We start from the raw sequence: 27,824 nt of genomic DNA, 5'->3' as shown, positions 1-27,824 counted from the left end.
TTGTCCCAAATCTCAGCATTATTGGCCTTCGGGCTGGCTACTCTGTTCATTTCTTTAGGCACCAATATGGCAGTATATTTAACCTATTCCAAAAAAGTATACAGGTTGGAGGGGCCCACCAGAAAACCGTAGACCGTGGGCCCACTCTTCAAACTATTTTTCATCCACTTCTTACTCAGTCTCTATATTTTCCTTGTTTTTTTTCTTAACATACTACTATATATTCTTCTTTATATTTAGTTGAATTGTTCCCATAGAGAAATAGGAATAGGATGACCATGAATTAGGTCAAATGCCTAGCAGCAGGAGGGCCCACCGGGAGATTTCCTGGTATCCCTTTGGGCCAGTCCGACACTGGGTAAAGAAACTATTATTTAAAATGCTTGGGACCTGGATTTTCTGGATAAGGGATCTTTCTGTAATTTGGATCACTATACCTTAAGTCTGATAAAAAAATATTTAAACATTAAACATGTTTTGCTGCCAGTCTGTATTTATGCATCTTACAATCAATACAAGCTACTGTTTTATTATTACAAAGGATAAGGATTTTTAGAATTAGAATTATTTGCTTAAAATGGACTCTATAGGAGATGGCTTTACCAGATGTTGGGATAATGGGATCCTATATGTGTCAAAGGAAATGGAATATGGCAAAAGCAAAGCCATGAATCCACTAACTTGTGTTCTTCACAATTTAATGTGGGTCTCTTTCCCCAGTCCAGGGGGAAAATCTCTTTTGTTTACTAATGCATTACCTTCCATATTTATTTATACTCTTTTATTAATCAACCAATACATATTAGGGGTCATTTATGAAACAGAGCACAGTGTACAAAACGCACTTACGGACATTATGTTCTACTATTTTGACACAGGTCAGTGCTGTATGTTTCAGAGTGCAGAGACCTGCCACTATGGCAAATACAGTGCTGACTTTTTTAGTCACTGTATTGGTAAAGGGTGAAAGAAAGTAGGCATATAAACAGCCCCCCAACTTGCAGGCAGCATGTCTGTGGCAGGCGGTAAAGACAGGGATGGCATGTGCCCCTTGGTGTTGCTTTCTGCAGGGGCACCACATTTTTAATTCGGCTGTCTATGCAGAGTGCAGCATTCCCTGGGGTGTAATTGCTTGAAGTAAGCACTAAGGGGCATGCTCTTGTGCCCTTAGCGCTCTAGTACTAGTATACCAGAGAAAGGTAAATGACACCTATCGGGTATGAAATATAAGAGGTAATTTACTGATCCCTAGGGCCCAAGCGCTAGAGCAGGGGGTGCAAGAGTGTGCCCCTTAGTGCTTAGTGCACTTGAGTCCAGGGTAATGGCGTACTCTGTACAAAGCATCAGATTTAAAAAGTGTCAAAATGTTTTTATTTTCTAAGAAACATAAAATCTTAACAGTGTTACAGACTTGTGGCTGATTATAGAGGTAACATAAGGCTGTTTTAGAAGATATTCAGCCATTCCTGCTCCACCAAATTTCTCAGATGCCTTTTGTAAACTGCCTTCCTAAATTAAAACCACAAATGCTCAGCTGGTCAGTGATGAGAATGCAGCAGCCTATTAACACTGACTTTGTTTTATCTCTTGGTTCTTTATATGTTCTGATGCATGCTTTGGAAAATTGCAGTATTGCAGAGACCAACTTTGATCCAGCTTGAGCAGATGGTAAAAGACTGTGCTCATTGTTTCCATGAGTATCTTAACCAAGAAAGGAATCTAACACACCTTCTTTGTGTGAATCAGTGTTGTGGCATATGACCCTGAGGCCAATTCTTGTTTCACCTGACTATAAATCATTTGGCAATTCCAGAGCCCTTCTTTTTGTATTCATCCTTTATTAAATTACATTTCCATTGCAACTCTGCAGTGGTCAGTATTTGTGAAGTCAAATGTTGCATTTTTGCATTGAAAAGTTTGTATAACAGTTTACCCCACAAAATATTCTTTTCACAGTACTTGATTATAACATTGTTTTCAAAATTCCAGGCCAGTTAGCATCTGTTCTTGATTTTGTGCATTGCAGTAGAATTTCACAGACTCCAACTTTTGTGTCTTTGTTATAGTTATCATACAATGTATGAAGATTAATGAAGCTTTGCCTGCAATCTTCTAAGAGGTTCCAGGCATTCACTATGATGCTCTATACTCCCAGAGGATATACAGTACTTGTGGTAAAGTTACCTCTTGTTATACCCCATAGAAACAGTGATCCAGTTACAGCCAAAGTTTAAAATCTTTATATTATAGTCAGACAACACAGGTCTGTAACTAATTTTGTTATACCATTTGTCTGTATATACCTCGAAATACGCTCATATGTGCTATAGTACGGATGGACCATCCTTAGCACTGTAGCTGTTACTAAATCTTCCAGCACTGGCACAAAGACAACGTAGATAATTCTGAAAAATGTTTTTGTTCAACAGCTGGATTGGCAAACAGTGCCAGCCCTTTGTTCTAGTGCTATAACTTTAATCAACTCAAACCACATCCAGTAAAAATCCTTGACCTGCCCAACTCCATTTAATTTCCAGTAAGTTATGGTCCATTCAGAAGCTTATGATTTGGGATCATCTAAAATCAGGCTACTAACTACTCACTAAACATTACTTGTTTTCCATCTTGTTATTATGTTATGCAGATATGCAGTAGGGGCATATTTTTGTACATACATACTGGTGTATGGTAGTATGCACACAAGTCATTTACCTCCATTAGCAACATTAAACTTGATTCCAAAATCCCCTCCAGGTCCTCCTGGATTGTGACTGGCTGTTAGGATAATTCCTCCAATTGCTTTAATCTTCCTGATGATGCATGATAGAGCAGGTGTAGACAATAATCCATTCTGTCCAATGATTAATCGACCGATCTAACAGGAAAAGAGAATATCGTCAAATGAAAAGTTAAATAAAATATCACTTGCTATATGTTGTCAGTATTGGTTATTTCACTGTGATACATAGCAGTACTATGATACATATATTAATGCAAATTATACAGAAACACCAGAGAAAGGTACACACAGCTGGAGCACACATCATCCTTTCAATTCCAGATTAAAAGGATACTATCCAGAGAATTAATATAATATATATATATATATATATATATAAATAATATGATTGTTTTCAGTTCCCTACACCCCAGGAACCACAATAGAATCAGATATATAAGTTGATGTGCTGTTGGGTAAACAGTGTGCCGTAATGGCACATTGCATTATCCACAAATATACAGAACAAATATGTTGACACTAGTGATGAGGTAATCTGTCCCGTTTTACTTCAGCGGAAAATTTGCGAAACGGAAAAAAAAAATCACAAAACACAACTTTTTTCCATGTGGTAAATTTTTCCCACTGCAATTTTTGCACCTGTTTCGCAAAAAATCCGCTGTGCAGACTCCGGCCCCGGGAACGAAGAATATTTCTGAGAGAGAAAGTCTGATACCAAAGAACATGTTTACAAAAACGGAGACAAGAAATCCTGTGTTTCTTTTGATAGAGTGCAGCTTTTCTGTGAGTGCTTATGGCTGTATTTATATAAACCTTTCTGATAAAGCTTACTTTTTTTTTATTTACCTTTCCTTCTACTTTAAGGAGAATATAAAGAGTTATCCATGCGAAATGTAGCACAATGATTTGTCAGTGGTAATTACGCCCATATTCACTATCATATATACAAAATAAGAAGTTCCATTCTAGCTTTAGGAGTGATGTGATTAACCTTGGGGTATAATTAGTAAGTGGCATGCCCTTGCAGGTCAAAAAATTGTGCTTTTTCTTGCATGCAATAATTCTTGCAATTACCCCTCTTTAAAATTTTGCTGTCTTAAGTTAAAAAAGACATATGAAATTGCCTGCAAACTGATGCGTTGGATCATCATGGCAGTGAAGACCTGTTCTAATATGTGGCCCCTTACATGTCCTCAACTGGTCATAAGCTGGCCTGGTTTTTATGTTTTGGCTAATGAACAGCAGTGCAATCATGCTTGAGTCTAATATACATAGTAACATAGTAAGTTAGGTGGAAAAAAGACATACGCCCATCAAGTTCAACCTTAATGCCTGTATATAACCTGCCTAACTGCCTATATGTAACCTGCCTAACTGCTTGATCAACTTGTAAGAGCTATCTCCCATAACCCTATATTCCCTCATTTGCTAAAAAGCCATCCAACCCCTTCTTGAAACTATCTAATGTATCTAATGTATCAGCCAGTATGACAGAAAGGGATGGTTCAGGGAGGGAATTCCACAACTTCCCAATATTTAAACAGAACCTCCATTCTTCTAAACCTTTTAAGTGCCTTTTCCTAAGTGTAAACAAACCTTACTTAGCCAGTCTTTCTTCATAGCTAAGACTTTCCATACCCTTTACCAGCTTAGTTGCCCTTCTCTGGCCATCTTTAATTCAATAATGTCCTGTTTAAACACTGAAGACCAAAACTAAATGGCATGTTCTAGATGGGGCCTTACCAGCGCTCTGTGAAGTGGAAGAATAACACTCTCCTCCCGTGAATCTATGCCCCTTTTAATACAGCTCTAAACCTTGTTTGCCCTAACAGCTGCTGCCTGGCATTGCTTTCTACAGCCAAGTTTATGATCTACAAGGAATCCAAGATCCTTCTTCATTATAGATTTGCCAAGTGCAGTCCCATTAAGGGTATACGGGGCTTGCATATTTTTACATCCCAGGTGCATGAGCTTACTTTTATCCACATTAAATCTCAATTGCCACATAGCCGCCCAGATTGCCAGTTTGTCAAGTGTGTCATCTGCAAACACTGACTCATTACTTATAATACCCTCCCCTAAGTCATTTTTGAACAAGATAAACCAGTCGCCCCAGTACAGAACCCTGAGGGTCCCCCTGAGAACCTTACTCCAAGAAGAGAATGTACTATTAACAACCACCCTTTGTACCCGATCCAGTAGCCAGTTTCCTAGCCATGTGCAAACGACTTCACTAAGACCAATAGACCTTAGTTTAGAAAGCAGTCATTGGTGGGGAACGGTATCAAATGCTTTGGCAAAATCCAAATAGATCACATCTACTGCACCCCCACTGTCCAGCTTCTTACTAACCTCATCACAAAAAGCAATTAAATGTGTCTGACATGACCTGTCCTTCATAATATGGTTGACCAGGAGTTCTGGTCCAATGGTCATACAAATCTGGCAGAACTAACAATATATTATGGCTAAATCAACTTGTGTATGGTCATTATTATGTCAGACTAAAAGTAATTGTCAAGGCACTGGTATCCAGACATCTTATAAAGACATCAAACAATGCCTCTTTGTCAGGATAACCACTTTTCGTTAAGAATACTGTATTGTTATCAAACAGCTATAGCATTTGGCAGGGCCATAAGCCTTACTGGCATTTCTGCAAATTATGTGGGAAGCCGAAGAGAAGAAACCTGTGCATGAAGAAAGCAGTCAGCTGCACAATAAATCATAGAGAATTATAAAGCTTAGACACATGGTGAGGCATAAAGGTACACACTTAAAGTGCCAAATACACATGCTGCATTGCTCACACTATTAAAAGAATAACTATTAAAAGAAGGAAGAGGTTCACAAAATCCAAAAGTAAAAATAGTAGGGACTTTGAAAGGCTTTAACAGCAACGTTAATCTTTGAATGTTAAATGATGACTTCATGTAGAGATGTCCAACTGCAGAAACCACAACTAAAAGCCCTAAAACTTCTACATGAAAGATGATGGTGATGGGATGGTATATAGTTATGCAGCTATTTTAAAGTTACTGCAGCTGTAAAATAGTGGGCAAAGATTTTCATACATGGTTCACCAAAACATCAATTTTGGAAAAATAACATTTTGGAATGTTTCATCAGTCAAAAACAATACTTAGAAGGCTAACACATAGATGTGAGTTATTCAAAGATATATGAAAGATATATTTTTGCAAAAGGTGGTTGTTTTACAAAACTGTATAGCCCCATAGCATTTATCTATGCATCAATCAGTCCCTGAGCATGAATTTGTATTTTATAGTTATATATTTTATAGCAAAAATAATTGAACCAAACTACATACACCACCAAAGAGCTTTATATATTGCTGTCTATAAGAATTTTGTGGACACAGTCTCATTGCACCCCCATCTAATTGTTTAAAATTTAGTTGTGAGCACAACTTCCCCTTTGTAGTTTATACAGGAGCGGTGGCCAATAACAAGACAACCATTTGGGGGTTTTAAGCTTGTAAGCAAGCAATTGCATGAATTAATGTATCAGGTAGAAGTAAGTGTTGGACTGGCCAGACCGGAGATGACTTTGACGTAGTTGGCCAGCTTGAAGGATATTGCAATATATGGATAAATAATCCCTGCTTTGCTGAAAGGGGAGGGCATTTTTTAGCAGCTTAATCAGGGGCATTGCTGAAATGAGGCGAAATGAGGCGAGCTGAGGTGGCAGTGTCCCTGAAGTTATCCAGGGCGGCAAAAAGCCACTCCTAGTAACTTACTGAGACAAATTTGTCTCTCTGCACTAGCAACTGGCCCCCTCTCGCCCCCCTCCGATGCAAAATAAAAAAACTAAGCATGGGGGGGGCAGCATTCCCTAGACTGCCTCAGGGTGGCACTAGGGGCCGAAACGCCCCTGAGCTTAATGTACAGTGTCTTAGTGACCTATACATATTGCTAATGGGTGAGTGCAGAGAACCTCTTGTTGCATACCATCATATCATCAACATTCACATTCCCACTACATGGAAAATCTTGATGATTAAAGTTATACAGCAACCATAGTCAATTTATCATTCAAACAGAGCTCCACACTAGTAAAGAAATATCTGTTGCTAACATCTGGGCTACAGTAATGAAAATGTGTGGATATACAACTACAAACAACCCTATGCTAAACTTTAGAGATATATATACAAATGTAGCTTTTGGTATAAATATACTATATAACCAAGGGGCAGTGAAATGACAGGTGCCCAATTTAGGTAAAGTGCAGCATTTTAACCCAGAATTCAGCAATATCTCTGTCAGCTCCTGTGTTCCCCTTGTGCTCTATTAAAGGAGATGTATAGAAAAAACAAAAAAATTCTAATCTTGTAGGCAGTTATCAGTAATATATGGTGCTGGTTTCACTTTAATCTAAAAAGTAATGCTATTTGTAAAAATTGACCTTTTATTGGAGCTCCCTATAAATCCTCTGGTCTCTGTCCTTGTTTCAAATGAGGGGTAGGCATGTCCTAACAGTCCCTGCCAGTAGGAGGGGGATAGCCAATCACAGCCCTGCAGTCACACAGGCAAAGACAGGCTTCAGTTCCCTATCAGGTCAACCTAGCTGCTGACTGGCTCCGATCCTACAGTGCCGCCAGCCCCCCTACACAGCCTGGGAAAGGAGGCAGCAGGAAGCTCCAAACATTTTTTTAAAGCATATTCCTTCTATCTTTAGAGGGGTACAATTCATTGGCACCATATTGTTTTTCCCACAATTTGCCCCCTTTATACCACATGGCAATACCAGGGGCATTCAATTTGTCCCCTATTCTACCAGTCTATTTTTTCTGTAGGAGTCACAAGTATAATGATGCTGAATAGGCATCCTGTGGGTCACATGAAGCCCTATGTTGCTCAACTGTGGCATCATGTTGTGCTTCAAAATATTTGCATGCTAGCACTTCATGTAAACTTCATCCAATGATTGTTCAATTAACTCATTGTACTACACACATTTTACAAAATAACATATTTAAACAAACTGCATTAAGAAAACCAAGAATTGTGATCCTTCAGTAACTAAACTGTGCCCAGTCAGGCATTCAGTAAAACTTGTAGTGGTACAGGGGCAGAATAATATATTAAAGATCTGACTTAATTTAAAGGCAATCAGTATGCAATTATTGCATTTATTAGAATTGCCCTCATTTGCCGTGTCCTAATCCTGTAATTTTACCTTACAAATCTATTAACTTCATCTTCAACCTTTATCTTCATCTTCCAAGCTCCAGTCTTACTGGCTGCTCTATGGATAATATTGGGTATCTGTACCCTACATGGATCCCAACTCAACCTTTTCAGAAATTTTGAAGAAACCTTTCAGAAATTCTTGCACATGCCATTTTTACTTAAATATGACCTTGAAGATTCTACGCAAATCAGTCCTATAGAGTATTTGACAAGCAACAGGGAATAGAAGACTTCTTTATATGGAGGAGAGAAATGTGTATTTAAATAACAGAAATGGTTCTGTAAGCTTCTTCAGCTTCCCAGCAGAGGCCGACTTGACCACATATAAAGCAACCGTGGCACACTGAAAAATCCTAATAATTCTGGGAAATTATTTATTAATACAGCAACTAATCCAACTGTAAAATTGATACCCTTTACATGTTTGACTGCAGTTACAAAATAAAGGGCTCTTATACTAAATCATAAAACACAAAACCTTTCATGAACTTATTAAAAGGCAGGAAACAGATTTTAACAGAGACATAAATGTTAGGCAAGTACAGATGACAGCAAGTGGAATGCTTAAGTAATGCCCTGGACTGTCATGCCAGAGATAATCAGACAGTACCTAAAGTGGAACTGGAAATTCACATTCCATGTAAACTGATCTACAGTAACATAAACTGTTTCCTTTTAATGTCCTCTCCAGATTAGGGTAATGCTATCAGCATTAATTAGAGATGAGAAGAAAGGAGACCTGCTGAATTTATTCTTGTGTTGCAAATTTCTTTAAACAGGAGAGAGTATGGATTAAATAGAGAACAATGAGAAAAGGAAATAATAATATGAACATTCCCTGGCTTCTTATGCAGTCAAGTTTGATATGTTTCCAGGTAACACAGTTTTATGAACAGAAAAACATTTCCAAGGGCAATGAATATGGCTCTTGATGTTCTGATGAAGCAAGTGCTTATTATAAGCTATCCATTTCTGTTTATATCTGGCATACATTTACTGACCACTGCTGAACTCTCTTTCCATTGTGTAGAACTTTAATGCATATTGCTAAAACAGAAATATTCCATTATGGAAGAGGCTTAGAGTATAGGTAGATGGAAAAATCTTGAAGCAGAAGGTATATATAATGAGTTATATTACACAGGAAGCTTGTCAGTTGTAACCCTTTCTTATTTTAATTAAAAAAACTGCATACATTTACAAATTTGCATTTATCAAGCCTGCATTTTTGTCTACAAAGCTTGTATGGAGCAAAGAATAGATCAATACAACAACTTTCAATTGGCAGCTAACATTTAATAGTATACTGTCAACTTGGGAAAGTCAAAGGACTGTGCTGACCTTGAGAGTGGAAGATTAGTCCGCAATGCAAGATGGGGTGGTTTTAGGCATCCAGTAGCTGGAGCACCTAAGTTAGTATACCGGGGTCCAAACTTTTTTTTCAAATTTATTGATCACCCCTCTACTGTCGTATGTAAGCTTGTATTGGGGGACAACAGCATGCACCATCTGAAGCTAAGTTCTAATGGAGGGAGTGGATGTTCCCAATCAGTGCATGGCAATTGTTTTTTTGGCATACACGGTAGCGCAACTGTGCATGCTTTATGATACTGTGCATACGTCATGATATCACTGCATCTAGGCCCCTAAAGAGACAGGTAGTGGATGAGAGCACCCTAGGGAATTCTAGGCTAGGAAATCATGTAGAAGAAAATCATTTTTCTTGAACATAGGATGTGGGTTTCTTGCTTACTTTATACAGATTTAGCAAATTATCGCATTTTCAAAACCCATTTTTTTTTTGTTTCTTTGCTTTACTGGTTGTGTTTGCTATAGGTTGTTGTGGCATATGTCATATTTATGACTATTCTACAAATTGTAGGACGTTAATCAGAACTGCTGGCAAACTTAACTTGAAAACCTAAGATTAAAAACAAGGTAGCATTCATCTGTTGCAAACTTTTTTATCTGGCATATTTTTTATTAGCTAGGAAACTGCTCACGCCTATGAAAAACAATACATTTCCAGAAGTATAGCAGAAAAAAACCACAAATGTGGTGAAGAGTATCATGTTAAAGACATCTTAATTTACTGTGTGTTAGCAAGTAGTTTTTAAATTGTGGGAAGTTAATTCTTATTTTGGAATGTTACAGACAAATCATATTAAAGTCTGGATACATTTGTACAAAAACCACATAGTAATCCCCTATCTCTATGTGAGCTAGGAAGTTGAAAACCTGGTGAAAAACACCATCCTGCTCTGCTCATTTACAGCAGCATTTGAGTGTCCGTTTAGGGAAAAAAATGCACATAGAGTCCAATGGCTGCAAAAAATAAGATTAATGGTAAAAAAGTTGCATGGTAGCAGCGAAAAAATACCTTTTGACTTTAATGCATTTTGTGAATTTTTGCTGTTTCACAAATGTTTTAGTAAACCAAAATGGGGCAGATTCGCTCATCACTAGTTCAAAACCTTTGTGTTCCACTTTTACTCCGTACAAAGACTGAATCAAAGGCAGAGAGTAAAGACACAGACTAAGGCCATATCAGAATAAAGGCCAATAGCTTAAAGGTGGCCATACACGTCAAGAACCGCTCGCTTGGCGAGGTCGCCAAGCAAGCGGACATTCTCCCGATATCCCCACCTACGCATGGGCGATATCAGGGGAATTTAGGCTAATTCGGTTAGCGAATTATAGCGACGGTAATGGGCACAGTCGGTTCAGGGACCGCATCAACGAGCCGATGCGGCCCCCTATCCGACTACATTTTTTAACCTGCCTGATCGATATATGCCCGATTTCAGGCCAGATATCAGTCAGGCAGGCCTGTTGTTGGTGCCCCTACACAGGCCAATAAGCAGCTGAATCGGTCTAAACGGCAGCTACAATCGGCCCACGTATGGCCACCTTAAGACTTCTCCAAATTGATCAAATTTTAGACATCAACGAAAACAACCCAACAGTGAAAAAAAACATAAAAATGTGTAGTTGCCAGACTCCAAGATTTTGCTTTCAGTGACACTTATTTTTAAGTATTATTACTCCTTTAGGACTGGCTTCCCCAGTTTCCCAGTTACTGACAAACCTGCTGGGAGAACATCTGTTTACCTAATAACAGAGCTGGGTGTTAAACATACATTTCTTAAGTAGTGGACTTGCCAGATCTCAGAACAGAGTATAGGATTCTTGCTTTCAAGACCCCCATCATGGCTAGATGTAATAACTAGGGGGGGTCAAATAGGATATATATTGAAATGGAATGTAATTAAGAAAAAGTCCAGAAATGCTGTTGTATGTATAAGCTGCTGTTTAGCTTGTGTTAGAAAATGTACTTATCATTTAAGCAGACTAAGAAATGTTCAGTTTATGCGTAAAATTGCTAAGTGAAGGGGCGTGGGAAATAAAGCTTGAAAAAAGAATTTGAGGATTGTAATGGGAATTCAGTTCTTTTTATAAATGACTACATGATTACATTCTGTTCTCTCATTTGTTACTGGTCTAGTTTCATATGAAATCTAAATATTATATTCATGTTAGGGGCACTATTAATGTTTGTTTTTATAGTCATCTATCACAATAACTACACATAATTGTCGTTGAGTTATACGGAGCAGAGCTAAAGTTTTGTTTTCATTAGCACTGAGGAGGAGGCAAAGAGGTGCATTAGATATTACATTTTTGTTGTTTTAGGTCATACCTAATTAATCATGCAAAGAGATATATGGATTTAGATATCTGCCTGTGTTTTTGCTATAAACCAGCAGTTCTAAAACATTAGCTAGAGGGACTTTTCTAAGCATTGATTTTCATATCAAATCCATTATTTTTCATTTTGTGAGGCAAAGATATTTTAATAGCAGGTATTATTTGTATACGTTATGATTTAAGAAGGTTTTTATGACCTAAACTTTATACTAATGGACCAGTCAAGAGACAAAGCTAATATAGCAGGCTATGAGCAACATTTGCACAGGTATAGTAAGCACTGCCAAAAATGCTAACTACATTGTAAAATTTTAATAAAGATCTTTTTATGAAAAGAGGAGTACAGCAGTGGGAGGATTATTGTAAATCATACAGCTTTGGGGATTTTGGGACTAAAAATATTTTTTTCCCAGAGGGTTCAGACACTTTGTTAATTGGCTTTGCAAAAGACAAAAATTAAGATGTGTTCATACACACTACCTTTTTTTAGTGTATAGAACTAACTAAAAATGTTGAATTCTTAGAGTAGAATAATAGGTTGTTGAGCATATGAGTATAATCACTCTTTGTGTCTTCGCCTAATTTCAAGAGAAACCTGCTGCAACAAATATATGTCAGAATATGACTTGCAGCTACAATTTTCTGTGGTTTTCATGTAGCCTGCTCAGTTTTGATTTTTTTACAAGTGGGGGGATCAGGTTCCTAAAGCAACTATTCTGATCACAACATGTATTGCATACCTCAGAACTGTCCCAATTTCTGCATGACAGTCCCAGTGTTCTGCAGTCCTAGATTGCAGTTTAAATGTCCTACTTGGCTCCCCACCTGCCATCCGCAACTTGCTGATCGTTGCTGGACAAGGTTTTTTCCTTTAAATCTTTGATTTTTATCACAGGAGTTTCAGCTAGGCAAACGGAGGCATAGAGAGACATGCAGCATGCGAGCATTGGGTAAGAATAACAAGTTTTTTTTAATTCTGCTTGTGCAAGTGTTGGTAATGCTTTCACTCTATCCACTTCTTCTACTCATAACTTCTGAAGTGATCTTACTGGCATGTCTAGGGTTAATGGAGTGCACATTGGCCATTTATGCACTGATCTTACTGGCATGTTTATGTTTTAATGGTTTTTGGTTTCTTATGGTTTTTTTGTGGTCATGGTATTTAAGAGGTTTGGCTAAGGTGGGTGTAGTCAGAATGATGCTGCTGTGCTATGTTGGATGGTATGATATTGCGGAGCATGCTTCAGTTCCTTCTGTCACATACTACAGTATTTAAAAATCCATCTAAACTGTCTAAAGAAAGCACTGTAAAATAACGAGTATAACTGGTGCTTAGAAACACTTCTTCGCATCTTGTGGTAAGTGAGAATGTGTCTGTTCAGCCTATGATAAATGCTTGCAATTGTCTGAATGGATTCATGGGAACTCTGGAACGGGTTCATCCTTCCTTGAATATCCATTAAAAATTAAATAGCACTTTAGTCATAATAAAATGAATAGCATTTAAGGCTTAATAAACTGTGAAAATTGGAAAACAAAACTTTATAGGAGATGGAAAGGTAAAAATCACAGGGGGGTGCCAAATTTTAGGCACCCCCAGTGATTTTAACTTTTTACCCCGGGCTGGTGCTCCTGTTAGGAGCAAACTACACCAGCCCTGGGTAACTCCTCTTCCTTCTGGCTTCTGAATCCCGGGGCCGGCACATGCACAGTAGAGTGAAAAAGCCAAGTTTTTTGTTAGAGTTCAGCTTTTCACTCTACTGTGCATGCACACGTGCGCAAAGACAGAAGCAGTAAGAGAAGACACTCACTCCCAGGTACCCCAGGCTGGTGCAATTTTCTCGTAACAGGAGCATCATCTGGGGGTAAAAGGTAAGCCATTAAAGTCACTGGGGGGTGCCTAACATTTTGGGGTATTTCTCTTATTCCTATGTAAATAAAAAAAACCTCATAATATCAATAGAAAAGTAATACTTCCTATACATGTATCAGAAACCCATCATCCAGAAAGTTCCAAATTATGCAAAGGCCATCTCCCATAGACATTTTAATCAAATAATTTACATTTTTATAAATGATTTCCCTTTTCTCTGTAATAATAAAACAGTACCTTGTACATGATCCCAACTAAGATATAATTAATCTTTATTGGAGGCAAAACTCTATTCGGTTTAATTACTGTTTAAATCAATTTTTTAGTAGACTTAAGGCAGGAGATCCAAATTACGGAAAGACCCCTTATCCGGAAAACCCCAGGTCCCGAGCATTCTGGAAAATGGGTCCCATACCTTTGCCTAAATAAATGGACTATGGGTTGAGTAGAACAAACAAATTTGTTTAGGAACAATGGGAAAGGGTCAGCAACACAGTTGACACAAAGAACAACCTGCCAGTTGGGAGCCACTACATAATTGGGACATTTTATGTTGCTCCATTACATTCTGGTAGCAGCAGCCTGAAACTATAATTAGAATTCCATAGTTGCAAACATTCATAGACAGCACTATGACTGGCTGATCGTTGTTTCTGACCATATATATGTTTTGACTACTCAACAGTCCATTATAAGTGATTGGCCTAGCTTTTTGTCAATAAGAATTTTATCTGAGACAAAAAGGCCACCTGTGTACAGACTACTTTTATACTGCATAATGTTTTTATGTGCAAGCTGGCTGCATAAGCATCTAAGATTGCAATATGATTAAGACTTCAACTGAGCACATATGCTAAATTCCACTAATTGGCAATGTCACCAAAGAAGTGACTTTTGCTCAAATTGGCTTATACAGACCCATTGAAAGAGGACTTTGATGTGTGGTCATAAAATTTGAAGTTAACAAAATAATAAGGGTGGAGTCTTAATACAGTTAATATTCCCTTGGTCTACCTAGGATCGGGAAGCACTATTGATTTTATGGCACCTCTCTTAAATATGCACTGGAAAGTATTTTGATCTTTAAAGGAATTATTAAGTGAAAAAATGAAACTTAATAAATAGATGTGCAAAATAAAAAATGTTTTCAATATAGTTAGTTTGCCAAAAATGTAATCTATAAAGGCTGGATTGAGCGGATGTCTAACGTAATAGCCAGAACTCAAGTTCCTCCTTTGCAGGAAGAAGGTTTTAGGGCTGAAAGAAGGAAGTAGTGTTCTGGCTGTTATGTTAGACATCCACTCACTCCAGTCTTTATAGATTATATTTTTTTGTTAACTATCCATATAAGAAACATTTTTGATTTTGCACAGCCAATTTACGCAGTTTTATTTTTACACTGAACTGTTCCTTTAAGCATGTTTGCTGGGCAACCATGGCAGACCCATACTGCCAAGGGAAAACATGTTTTTTCAATGAAATCTGTCTTTTAAAAGTGCATACAGATATTTTAGATTTAATTTTGAAATTTCACATGGGCCTAGCCATGTTTTTCATTTCCCAGGGTGCCACAGCCATGTGGCTGTGATAAACTTTAGTCACACTTTACTGCTGCGCTGCAAGTTGATATTACCACCCTCCCTTTCCTCCTCAGCAGCCGATCAGCAGAAATGGCAAGGTAGCAAGATAGCAGCTACTTAACACCTGTATTGCTAAGGGGGAAGACACAATCGCTGCAACTTTTTAAAAGGTTGCCGCAACTTCTCCACACTGTGGAAAACCGCATGAAATTAGTCACAGTAACATGTACAATACCCTATGGGGGGAAAGTTTTTTAAAAGCTGTGGTGAATAGTAATCGCACATGTGTCTTTGCCCTAAAAGTCGCAGGTATCAGAACAGCACTTAATAGCATAAAATCCAAGTCCAGCTCATGACTCCTCCGTTACATGGGAGTAGGATAAACAATAGCTTATCTGAAAGCAGTTCTAATGTGTAGCGCTGGCTCCTTCTGAAAGCTCAGACTCAGGCACAGTGCACTGAGATGGCTGCCTACTCACCAATATTACAGCTAAAAAAATACATTTGTTGGCTCAAGAATAACTTTTCAAATGGTAAAGTGAATTATTTGCTATGTAAACAGTGTAATTTAGAAGTAAAAAGTATACCGTAAAAATCAGGACAGAATGACTTTAAGGACACCTTAACTTTAAAACACCAATGCTATCTGACTTTATGACATATAGCAAGAACATGTACTCATTATTCAAATGGCTGATTTAATTTACTACCATAGGTGCTACAATGCAATTTATTCATTGAAATATAATTAGCATCTTGGGCAGACCAAAATGATTTTTTTAAAAAATGTAATAAAGACATTTCTGTATGAAGTGTCTGTGACAATCACATGCTCAGTGCGCTCTGAGCAGCTGTTAAGAAGCTGAGCTTATGGGTTGTCGGAAATTATCAAGCAAAGAAAATGATGTTTGTCTGTCATATAAGCTGATCCTAACTGGCTGATGATTAAAGTCTGATGCTAATAGCATTGGTTTCAGAGCTGCCATGCAGTAATAATCTCTGTTAATTACTAATCAGCCTTTTATTGCAACATTTATATCCTATATATACAGTATAGTGTGAGTCGGTCCCTAAACTCAGTAACTGACAGCAGCACAGAGCATGTGAAGTGAATCAGTAGAAAAGAAGATGGGGAGCTACTGAGGGATTTTGGAGGCACAGATCTTCACTGCTTTAGTTGCCTTGGGCTGGTACAGAAGCACAAAACATAATTTACAACATTTCTACCTTTTTAAAGGATATGTAAAGTTTATTTCACTGGGGGTGCCAAAATGTTAAGGTACACCCCAGTACTGTATATACTCGAGTATAAGCCTAGTTTTTCAGCACCCAAAATGTGCTGAAAAAGTCACCCTCGGCTTATACTCGAGTCGGGTGCCATGGGTCCCTCCAGACTAGCACCCTCTGTCCTTTGTGTGCAAATTAGGCCACCCGCAACCAGACCCTCCAGTGCCCTGGCCCACTCCCAAATTCATCTTCATCTACCATCCTCACCTGTCCCATTCTGCACTAGACATTGCACTTTATATTCTATATAAACTATATATACGTATAGTTTTAAAGGATTTTAACTCTTTGTGTTTTAGCTTGGTTGCTGATTGAGCTAAGGGGGTAGTACTCTTAAGGTATCATTGTTGATACCATATTGTTTTTGTTGACCCTCTTCTCCACTTACAGAGCTAGTTTACTGTTTTTCTTTGAAATAAATATTTAAAAACATATACCTCACTGATGCCTCATATAATGTAATTTTATTGGTATTTATTTTGATTATTGAAACTTAGCAGTAGCGGCTGCATTTCCCACCCTAGGCTTATACTCGAGTCGATACGTTTTTCCAGTTTTCTTAGGTAAAATTAGGTACCTCGGCTTATATTCGGATCGGCTTATACTCGAGTATATACCGTAATATAGTTTGCTAATTTTTTTTCCCCAGGTGCTCCTGTTAGGAGAGAACTACACCAGCCTGTAAAAAAAATTGTCTGAGCATTGGGCTGGCATCTCCTTACCTTACTTTCTTATTGCTTGGTGCATGGTGTTCTTTGGATGCGCAGTACTAAATCTGAATGGGTATGCTCTACTGCACATGTGCAAACAGGAATTCGTGAAGGGGGATGCCTGTGATGCCAGTAGAAAGGTAAGTAAAATGGTGGCATGACGCCCAGACAGTTTTTTTCATAGGCTGGTGTGGTGATCTGTAGTGATCTGTTTCACTTGGGATGTGCCTAACATTTTGTCACCCCCACCCCCCTCAGTGAAACAGACTTTACATGTCCTTTAATGCTGTTAACTTCAAACTTCAATCTAGAAATAATTTAACAGCATGGAATCATCAGCATTGCCATTTCCATTGTACCTGCTAAGAAATGTGATTAAAGTAAGTTTAAGTGAATGCAACTGTGGTTTAACAAAATAGAAAGATATTCAGAATTCACACAAAATGTTTGACAACAAGCCTATAACAATTGCTTCAAGCAACAATACTTTTCATTGGAAGGAAAATATAATTAATCCTATTTCTTCACTGTAATATTCAGTGTCACGAGCAGGCTGCCAAGTTCCCATAATTTCACTCAGTTGAGAATTACGCTGTCCAGCTTCCAAGATATCTGCTTCCTGTACCCATGATATGCACGTGAGAAGAGTGCCAATTTTCTTATAGGAAGATTTAGAGTATCAGGCTGCTAACTACAAGGTTATAGAATAAACTAGAATAGCAACAAGCTATAAGGGACAGCAATTCCACAGTAAAATGCTCCTCTATCAAGATCTTGGTAAGTCAGATATCATCTGATATAGGTTTGTCAGGACTAACATCAGCCAATTGCAAGCAAATTGTAGGAGGGGGTGATAACCTTGTTACCAACAAGATGGGTTATATAATACCTGTGCTTGGAAAACCGAATCACTCTTTAAGCATCTAATTAGGCATAACCTTGTTTTTTTGGCTTCTTTTATTGCTATAAAAAAAAAAGTCTTCTGGTTGGCATGAGAAATGTTCGACATAAATGTGTGTCCTTAAAAAGTACAAAACTAGACACATGCAATACACATAAATTATTCTCTAATTCTGAATTTCTTTCATTTTACACTTAATGAGATATATAGTAGAAGTATGAAAAGTTCTCTGCTTTGAACCCAAAAATGATTACATTTCACGTTAGATAGCAAGAACTGATAAATCTGCAACCGCAAGCTGAAGTGAGGGGTTAAAGTTCACTGACAGCATTTAAGCAGTGTGAGTTTTTTCTTTAAGGTGAGACACATGCTATGACACCAATGGAAACATGTACGTCTGAGCACAATAAGTCTAACGTTAGGTTAGATAGATTTTAATTATCCTACATGTATCTAATATGCATCGGCAGAGATTTTAACATACCACACATGGTATAACTCTACTAATTTAAAGAAGGATATGTGATGGTGTAGTAGGTTAGGCATGGACCTTCTGTCTCTGCTTCAGATCCATCTTTGCATGATGTATAGTCTGACCCCATTGTACAGGTCACTCCACCCACTTCTAAATATTAACTTACCCCATTGGCCGCTGCCATCTGCACAATGGTCTCAATGGCTGTCTTGCTGAAGTACCTTCCATCGCTCCCCACCACCATAGTGCAACCCTGACGATCCCTAAGGTCTATGGATGACAACACACTCTGGATAAAGTTCTGCAGATAGTTCCTCTTGCTCTCAAACACTGCTGTAGGTTTCCTAAAGCCATTGCTACCTGGTTTCTGATCCTCATAGGGAACAGTCTGGATCGTAAGTACAGGAATGGGGTTTATCTCCATGTCCAGTGTTCCTAGCCAACTCTAGGGTGCTCTGAGATCTACTCCTCTCAATGTTTTGCAAGCGAAATCAAGAGTGACAGGAAAACAGCAATCCTAGAAGAGTAGGGGAAAGAGCTCCCTCCCTGGCTGTGTGTCCACAGAAAGTGCTTCTTTTCTCTGCACCCTCGACTGCACTGGAAATCTCAGTCTTTAAATCAAGTGCTTCCTCCTCCTGTCAGTGTATCACAGAGCATTGAAACTGTACAACAGGCTGCAGAGCTGTTATGGTACTGGTCCACTTTACAGTTGTCACTTCATTCCTTCACATGCAAATGATGTTATATTTTTCTTCTGTTCTACTGTAATGGGGATCCTTCCAAAAGTGCAGCTCCCTCGGTTGATGTGCTTGTGTACCTCACTGTAAGCACTGCAGCTATCCTCTCCTCCTCCCAAACCCTATCCCACACCCATAGACCCCCTCCCCTCATATGAATCTTGTTCATGTACAATGCTTAACAAATGCTAGTCTTTGAACAAGGACAGAGGTTTGCCAAAAAAAAAAAACTGGGAGGGCTAAATCTTTGCAATCAACAGAAACCTAAGCCAAAAATAGCACAGCAAAAAAAGTAGCTGAGAATTGTTGTCCTTTAACTGTGTAACTGGATGCTGTTTTGTGTGCAGCAACATTTGTTCAAGGGTGTCAAGTCTGTCAGCTTGTTTGAGAGACGTAACCCACACAGCTAGAGCTGAGTAGGTTATATGCTGTCACACACACACACACACACACACACACATTAGACTACAATTAAAAAGCAAATGTTTTTCGGGAATACAATATACTATAGTCTGTTGCAGCTTTATTAGTCTTTAGTAATCTTTATTAATACTGGATCTTGGATCATAGAAAATGGAAAATAGTGTCTTGATATCTAGGGACACCCAATCCCTTTCTTTTCATGGGGTGGATGACTTATTGGAGGTCATTATTAAATATAAATACTTTATAGGTCACCCATTCCAAGAACTCAAAGTAGTAGGAGCCCATGGGTATTTATTATTATAATCTTTTATTTACATAGAACCAACATTATGCAGCACTTAGCCGAGGTTATAATTAATTCAAACCAGTTCCTACTCCAGTGGAGCTTACAGTCTAAGGACCCAACAACATTTATACACACTAGGGTAAAATCCATCTGAATAATCTACCTCTTTGTTGTTTTTTATTCTTTACACTGTGGCAGAAACTGGATTACCCAGACACAGCTGGATAGGTACACACTTTTGAAGACGATTCCCTGGCTTGAATTGAATCTAGGATCTCACTTCTGCAAGACAGCAATGCTACCCACTGCACTCCAGTGCCGCTAGGAATGGATACTGTTCCTTATTTAATATGACCCCATATCTAAGTGGCTCAACCAGGGCATTTTTTTCTTTGCATATTCCCCACCCCGATGGTTTGAGGTGTAAGGAAAGGCATTGCATGGCTCCCCTCCCCCTGGCAACCTGACTTTAGATGTTTAAGTCTTGATAAACCTCTGCATTGCTTTTCATATCTCCTTCTCTAACCCACAATAGGGAAGGGGTGTCTGATGGACCCTTATCTTAATGAAGTTACTTCCATCACCCTGCAAAACATGGCAACTGATGGTCCATAAGGACTGCCATGCTTTTGGTTTTAATCTACAAAATTATGGATCACATAAAGAATGTAATGGCTAGATGCCCTTAGATACATATAGGTACACTGCCCTGTTTTATTTATTGGGACTCCCCACTGGTATATGTAGATGCGGCATATATAAAACTTGGGGGCTGGATCTCAATAATAACCCCTACACTTGTTTTCATGTTTTCTTGGTGTAGGGGTTGGAATAGCCTGGTGGACCCATGACCTCCCACAACTCTGCAAAAATTAGCGGTAGTTGGAATTTTTTTTATTTAACCACCCACCTTGTTTAAGGGCATAACTCACTAATCAATTCCTAATTAACCCCCCATTACATCTCTGTGCAACACCCTGCACATAGAGGGAATGAGGGTCAAATGTAGGACTCCTATTCTGGACATTTTATTAATTGTAAGTGTTTTAGTGGGTTCCCATGGTGTTATTATGTTTTCAACATTCCTATATACCAGATGGTTTTCAGGCATGATGGATTTGAAGTTTGGTGTTTCGAATAAGAAACAGCCTGTCAGAGCTCAGTTGAAGAGACCTGGGGCTGAAAATGAATAATATCTGAAAATTTCATGCAATTTTTGTGTTCCCAATAGGCAACTAATTGAATAAAAAATGTTCTCACAGTCATAGAAAGGTTTCTTTAATTATCACTATACGTTTAAACCCAAAGGCTTTGTTTTCCTCTAATTTGCACAGATTATTTTTCAGAGACAGCCTTACCTATGTGCATATTTTCATTTAGTCATGTGAGCTTCCATACTTTTCTTTATCATATCCATAAAATAATTAATCCACTCCAAAAGCTGATATTTATCCAAGACACACTGATTTAGACCTCTCCCCTTCCTTATATATACTCTACAGAAGGGATCCCCAACCTTTTATACTTGTGAGCCACATTTAAATGGGAAAAGTGTTGGGGGGCAACACAAGCATGGGAAAGGTTTCATGGGGTGCAAATAAGAGCTATAATTGGCTAATAGCCCCTATGTGGACTGGCAGCCTACAGAACTCTCTTTGGCATTATACTTGGTTTTTATGCAGCCAAAACTTGCCTCCTTACAAGAAATTCAAAAATGAATTTTAGGCCACATCCAAGGGGTTGGTGAGCAACATGTTGCTCATGAGCCACTGGTTGGGGAACACTGCTCTACGGGGTTACAGTGGCCTTTTTGTCACCAAGATTGGACATAAACTAATAGAAGGGTAATCCTAGACTTGAAGATGCAATTTAAAGGATAGGAAATGTAAAAACGAAATAAGCGTTAAGAGGAAGGTCTCTTTCTGTTTTCCTATGAGTCTTCTGATCCTCTGAACAGACTTAAGGGCACTATTGAGAGAACTGAAGGTATGCCTGCAGCTTGAGATTAACTCTTTATTGGCGTTTCCTTCTCCTTTAAAGTACTATGCGAAAATACATACATAAAGTTACATAATCTATAAAATGAACTCAAATACTGGGTAGTGCATATAGCTCATTTTTATATCACTGCAATATACATTCACATATTAGAAACAGATTATAGAAACCCCAAGGGGAATAATTAGCATGAAACAGATTATAGAATGCCCAATGGGAATTATTAACAAATAAACCATAACAGGGATTATAACACAGGCAGAGATGGGGGGGGGAGCAGACAAATGTTTTAACGTTTTCAGTCTCAAGAGTGTAAGACTAATCCTATCGCCAAAAAGTAATTTGTGACAGGCACACAAAGCTATCAATACATTATGCTAGCTAAATTACCAGCACATGTGTAGAAAACAGGAAAATATTTCTTTAGTTCAGACTTCCTGACTCGGCCAGGCTGAATTTCGCTCTAAGCAAAATATGGATGAGTGCCCTAAAAAATGTAGGGGGCACCAGGTTGTTAGGAGAAAAACAAGAAATATAGTTTAAATTTAATTTTGAGCAACATGGATAAATTATAAGCACTCTGCACGACATCTAAAAAGACCAAAACACTACTGAGATTAAAGGACAATGAAAGGTTAATATAAATTAAAAGTAAGTCTAAAGGCATTCTTTTTAAGTACTTACTGCATATCTAAATTCCCAGATCCCTGCTTGCTTCTCTGAGATATGGTGCTGGCAGCCTACAGCAGTGTGAAGACTACAGTGACATCACTGAAATCTCTCTGTCCTTCCTGTAGGTGCCAGCGGCAGCCTTCCTATTCTCTGAGCATGTGTGTAACTTGATCCTGTCTCCTGTTCTGAGCTACACATGCCCACCAGCCAATCAGAAGCGGATCTGGCAGAGGGGAGGGGGGGAGGGAATGAAACACATGTGCAGTATGAAGCAAGGAGGGAAAGGAAGGGAGAATACCTTTTTAGAGATGGCTGCCTGTTCTAAAAAATGTGAAGTAAGTGTGACTGAGTAAATATTTGATTAGGTGAGCCAAAAGTGTGGCGTTTTTACTAAACAATAGGAGGACTATTGGGCAGTATGCTTTTTAAATTTTGACTTGCATTCTCCTTTAAGAGTGAGGACAAGTACTCACTACAAAAGGCCTGTTGCAGCTATGAATAACAATAGTGGCGTGCTCTTCTATGTGGTTTTCACCCCCACGCTGTTTTTAAAAAAAAAACTCACACCATTGTCTTTTGCCAGTCCATTTGCCTTAACCAACTCTCTCATCCTGTCCCTAATATTTGTATATGTTATTTGACTTTTTCCTTTGAACTAGAGTCCTAGGTTTGATTGTAGCCAGGGCACTGTCAGAGTCTGCAAGGAGTTTGTCATTTTCCCATGTATACATGGCTTTCCTAGGGTAGGGAATTAAATGAATGATATATCATCTCTATCTTATATGTAGGTGCTAAATTAAGGATAATAATGGGATATTTTGGAATAAAAGTTATTTTTTAGTATTTAGAAACCCTCATCATGATTATCTGAAATAAAACAAGTGATGCCCCTCCACAATGGAATAGTAGTTTAAAAAACCCTAACACTGCAGTGAAACAATTGCCTGGATTAATGACTACTGATTAAATAACCTTCCCTATCAAGACCTGCCTCTAATCTTCACTATAAAAAATATAGGGAGTTCTTTTTGTACTGTGTTGTGAAATATTATGGGGTTTTATAAAGACATGATAATAACAATCATACTAATTATGATGGTGAAAACTAAATCCTTGTGTTTCCTCTAGTAGGAAACATTTGCGAACCACAATTTTTCCATTGACTCTAAATAATAACATAGTAAATAGGGAGCTGAAATTTGAAAGAATACACAGGTAAACAGAATTCAGCCTTTAAATAATGGAGAAGAAGCCCAAAAAGTACCCTAGTTATTCATTTTCTAATGAGTCACAAACTAAGTCACAAAGTAGAAAAATAAAATCCTTCCCGGCACAAACATGACATTATAATTGTTCCCTGGATCAACTTCCTTGCAAGGGATGGCCCATGTTACTTGCCATGTTACTCTGGGAATAAAGACTTCCATTCACTCTGATACTGATTTTACTTAGATTTCTGCAAATTTAATAACTTTTCCTTGAAAGTACCCTATTTCCAAAACAGCATATTTGCACATTATTTACCATACATCCAGTCCTTCATCCCACTAATCAGCTTATCTGGAATTATACCCACAGAAAGTGTGAAGTTCAAAGGCACCACTTCTTACAATGTCTCCAGTTGCTCAGCAAGGAAGATTCATTTGATGAGGATTGTTTGGCTAGAATTAATTTTACTTGCTCCTGCTTCCAGAGGTCTTCAGGGTTCCTTTATGTTGGCAGAGGTGGTCTTAATGATGATCACACAGAAAACTCAGCACTGCAACTTGTGAAAAGGTTTACTTGTGAATCACTCATTGATAACACAGAGCACATTTCACAGTGTGGAAAACCAAGAACAATATGGTGGAAGGAAGAGGAAACAGAAAAACAGTGCAGTACTTCAAGGTTAAAATCACTGAAAACACACATTAAAGCAATAGTAACAATAAAATATAAAAATGTATCAAAGACTACAAAAGTTTATATAAATAGGCTGCTACTAGCCATGGGGGCAGCTATTCAAAAGGAGAAAGGTCACAGGTTATATAGCAGATAACAGATAAACTCTGTAGCATACAATGGTGTTTTATTTGTTATCTGGTATGTAACATGTGCAGTTTCGGCTTTTTTACAGCTTCAATGACTGCCACGTGGCTATACAGCAGCTTATTTATATAAACTATAGAAGTGTTTCTGTTGCAAACGCCACAGTTTTACCAGTGCAGGACAGCAGCACAATATATTTGAATTATTTTAAAACACTTTTTTAAACTATTTTGGTGTTACTGTTCCTTTAATAAAATGCACAGTGTCCCCTTGTGACCATTTCATATAACACACAAACACTTTACTGGAATCTTTCGAGGGAATTTAATCAACAGCATAACTTTATAAGGAAAAGATAAGAGCTACTGCATCAAATTGTGTTTGTCTCTCAATATGGAAAAGGTGCATTAAAGTAGAGATTAAAATATACTGAAACAATGAAAATCACAAAATATAGTGCAATGATCTTTTTCTAATGCAAGCAGCAAGACTATTTCACCATTTCAATTTCTCCAGCAAAAAAAAACAGATTTCCACAATACACAATATTATTATTATTATTATTACAGAAGGAAATGTATCTATGTTTAAAGGGATCATGTAGACTCACACTAAACAGCATAGGGAGCTATTATTGGGTCCCAAACCAAAGAGATGGCCAGGAACATCTATGGTTCTGTCACTGTGGTCTTTTAATGTGGGTCCTGTAGATTTTACAATGGCATTAAAGGGTAAACCCATCAGAAATGACAAAACTGTGGTATTATAACTCTATAATGTTACAAAGTAATTTGATAGCAGTATATTACATAAGAAATGTTTCTTAATGCAAATATGTGAATATGTAAATACATAGAGTACTTAAAGCCTGCAGAGCATAATTCCCATATTTTAATATTTTACAAAACATAGAAGACAATCTAAACTTTTTGTGTGAGATCAATTACATAACACCAGAAAACATGAACCAGATCTAAAAGATAACTGTATAACTGCGCAGTCTAATAGTTAAAAGCTAATATAGAATAAATATTTAAAAAGGGAACAAGGCTGCAACTAGGAAAATATAAATCACAAGTGTCACATCTAGCGTAGGAAAAACATTTGAAGGGCTATCAACTGGATACTGTCTTACTTATAAATAATTCACTGCTCTTCTTCAGTTTGAAACAGAAAAATTGATGCTTGGTGATTAATTTGGGACTATAAAGGTAAAACTGCAATAGGAAGAGCCCTCTGATTTTATTTATTTATCACGTGAGAAACAAGAAATATCCAAATATCATAGTATAGTGGCCCCTTACCATATAAATAACCTTTTACCAAACATGTTTTTCCCCCAGGGAAAAGAAGATGACTTTATGTTATGATCAACACATAAAAATATATACAAAGTCAATACAAAACTTTGAATTCCTATGAAGGTACAAGTCACTGGGCCTTCATGTGAGGAAGAGGAATGGAGGTGTTATTATTAACATAAGGAGGCATCAACTTAAGCAATCGTCTATCATACAGACATACAAGAGATCCTCTGCGATCACAGCCTTATTACACCCCTGCCTAATGGTTAAAAATCTAGTGGTGAGCACAACATTCCCTGTTTGCTGCAATTATCTATCACAAGAGGTGACAATTATTTAAAGTTGGCAAGAAAAGGCTTATATAGTATGTACAGTATGATTATAAAACTATATTAATAGGGATCAATGATGCTATCTGATTGACGTTTTAGAGAAAGGAGGGGTATTATTACAGGCTAAGCTGGCAGTAGATTTCCTATTGCAAGACCAATCATAATTTGCCACCAGAAAATACTCTAAGAGATCATATGTTTACTATTGTGCTAATGTGGTTATATGGCTCCTACTCCTAAACTGACACATGGGGCTGATTTAGTAACATAGATTTTACAGTACACTTATTTATAGCAACTAATCGAAATAATGTTGCTGTAGTAGTTTGATCTAAAGAAATAACTGATTAGTTGCTATGGCTAGCTGCACTAGTTTACCTCATTGGACATCAACTAAAGCTCTAGAAAATCTAACCAATAATAGGGTTATATGGGTACATTGCTGTTGGACCACTTCTCAGGTGAAGCTAAAGCATCCTTTCATGTTTTCATGGATGCCTGACTGTGTATGACCCACCTAGCAAAGAGAACCAAAGCAAAATATTGCTTGTCCTCTTCACACCTCACTGCTATTTATGCATAATAAATGAATGTAGTTGTTAAAAAGGGAATATGACAGTATGATAGTATCATTAAAGGGGAACAAATGCTTCAAACTAGTATGGTCCAGACCTGACGTACACTAAGGGGCACATCTACTTTTCCACGAACGCTCCGAGCGTTCGTTCAATTGGTCCAATCGTATTTTCCATTAATTTTTTCGTACCTTGCGCAACTTTTTCGACCCTTGCGCGATCTTTTTGATGCTTGCGCGACTTTTTCTGAGCTTTCGCAACTTTTACGCCACTTGTGTGACTTTTTCGTATTTTTTGCGTGCAAAAAATCGTATCGGTTTTGCTGCTGTTTACAATTGTTCGGTTCAAAAATTTTGTGACTTTCGGATCGCCAATACGATATTATTATGACTAATACGATTTTTTCGTAAGCATTTGTGATCTTCAGAAAATTTTGTTTCCAATCCGAATTTTTCCCATTCGGGAATTAAACTCGTGTTTTGATAAATCTGCCCCTAAGAAATCATGGAAATGTTCCACTGAAGGAGCTCAGTTAATAAGGCTGCCTTAATGGCCAGCACAGGAATATGGAGTATGAGGCTATCATTTTATATGTATAAAATTATAATTTATATATTTTTATGTGGTAGAGAGAGAGTATGGAGAAATATACTACCCAGTGAGGGTCCTAAATGATTTGGGGCCCTAAATTGTTTTGCATTGGGGCCACACAACTTTTACTAATATCACTGTTACTTTCCTTTATATAAAGAAATGATTTGCATGCAAAAGCAACTTGTAGTTCAGCTATAGTTTTTCTTACCACACAAGTTGAGAGGGTCTTGAATTGACTGTGCAAATGAAAGAACAAGCATTATGTGCACACCTTGTGCTGTTTCTCTCCAGTTGCACTGTTTCCAATCCTTGCTGTATATCTCTCCAAGGAATGTGACAAACACTTACGCTGCTGGAGAGAACATTTGCTGCTGCCAAGAAA

At 37.8% G+C, this 27,824-nt stretch overlaps 1 protein-coding gene across 1 annotated transcript in view; it reads right to left on the bottom strand.

Moving 5' to 3' along the window:
• Positions 1–19,375, bottom strand: part of pgm5 (phosphoglucomutase 5) — a 73,303-nt gene extending 53,928 nt beyond the window's left edge. The window contains exons 1-2 of the mRNA NM_001130233.2: positions 18,657–19,375; positions 2,713–2,875 (exon numbers count right to left, since the gene is read on the bottom strand). Of these exons, the coding sequence (NP_001123705.2) occupies positions 2,713–2,875; positions 18,657–18,914 (421 nt within the window). The 5' untranslated portion in view covers positions 18,915–19,375. The remainder of the gene's footprint in view (positions 1–2,712; positions 2,876–18,656) is intronic.
• Positions 19,376–27,824: the final 8,449 nt, after the last annotated feature.

This window comes from Xenopus tropicalis, chromosome 1, assembly GCF_000004195.4.
Source record: "Xenopus tropicalis strain Nigerian chromosome 1, UCB_Xtro_10.0, whole genome shotgun sequence".
Taxonomy (NCBI): Eukaryota; Metazoa; Chordata; class Amphibia; order Anura; family Pipidae; genus Xenopus; species Xenopus tropicalis.
The sequence above is the reverse complement of the archived record's forward strand: the minus strand, read 5'-3'. Positions and strand labels throughout refer to the sequence as shown.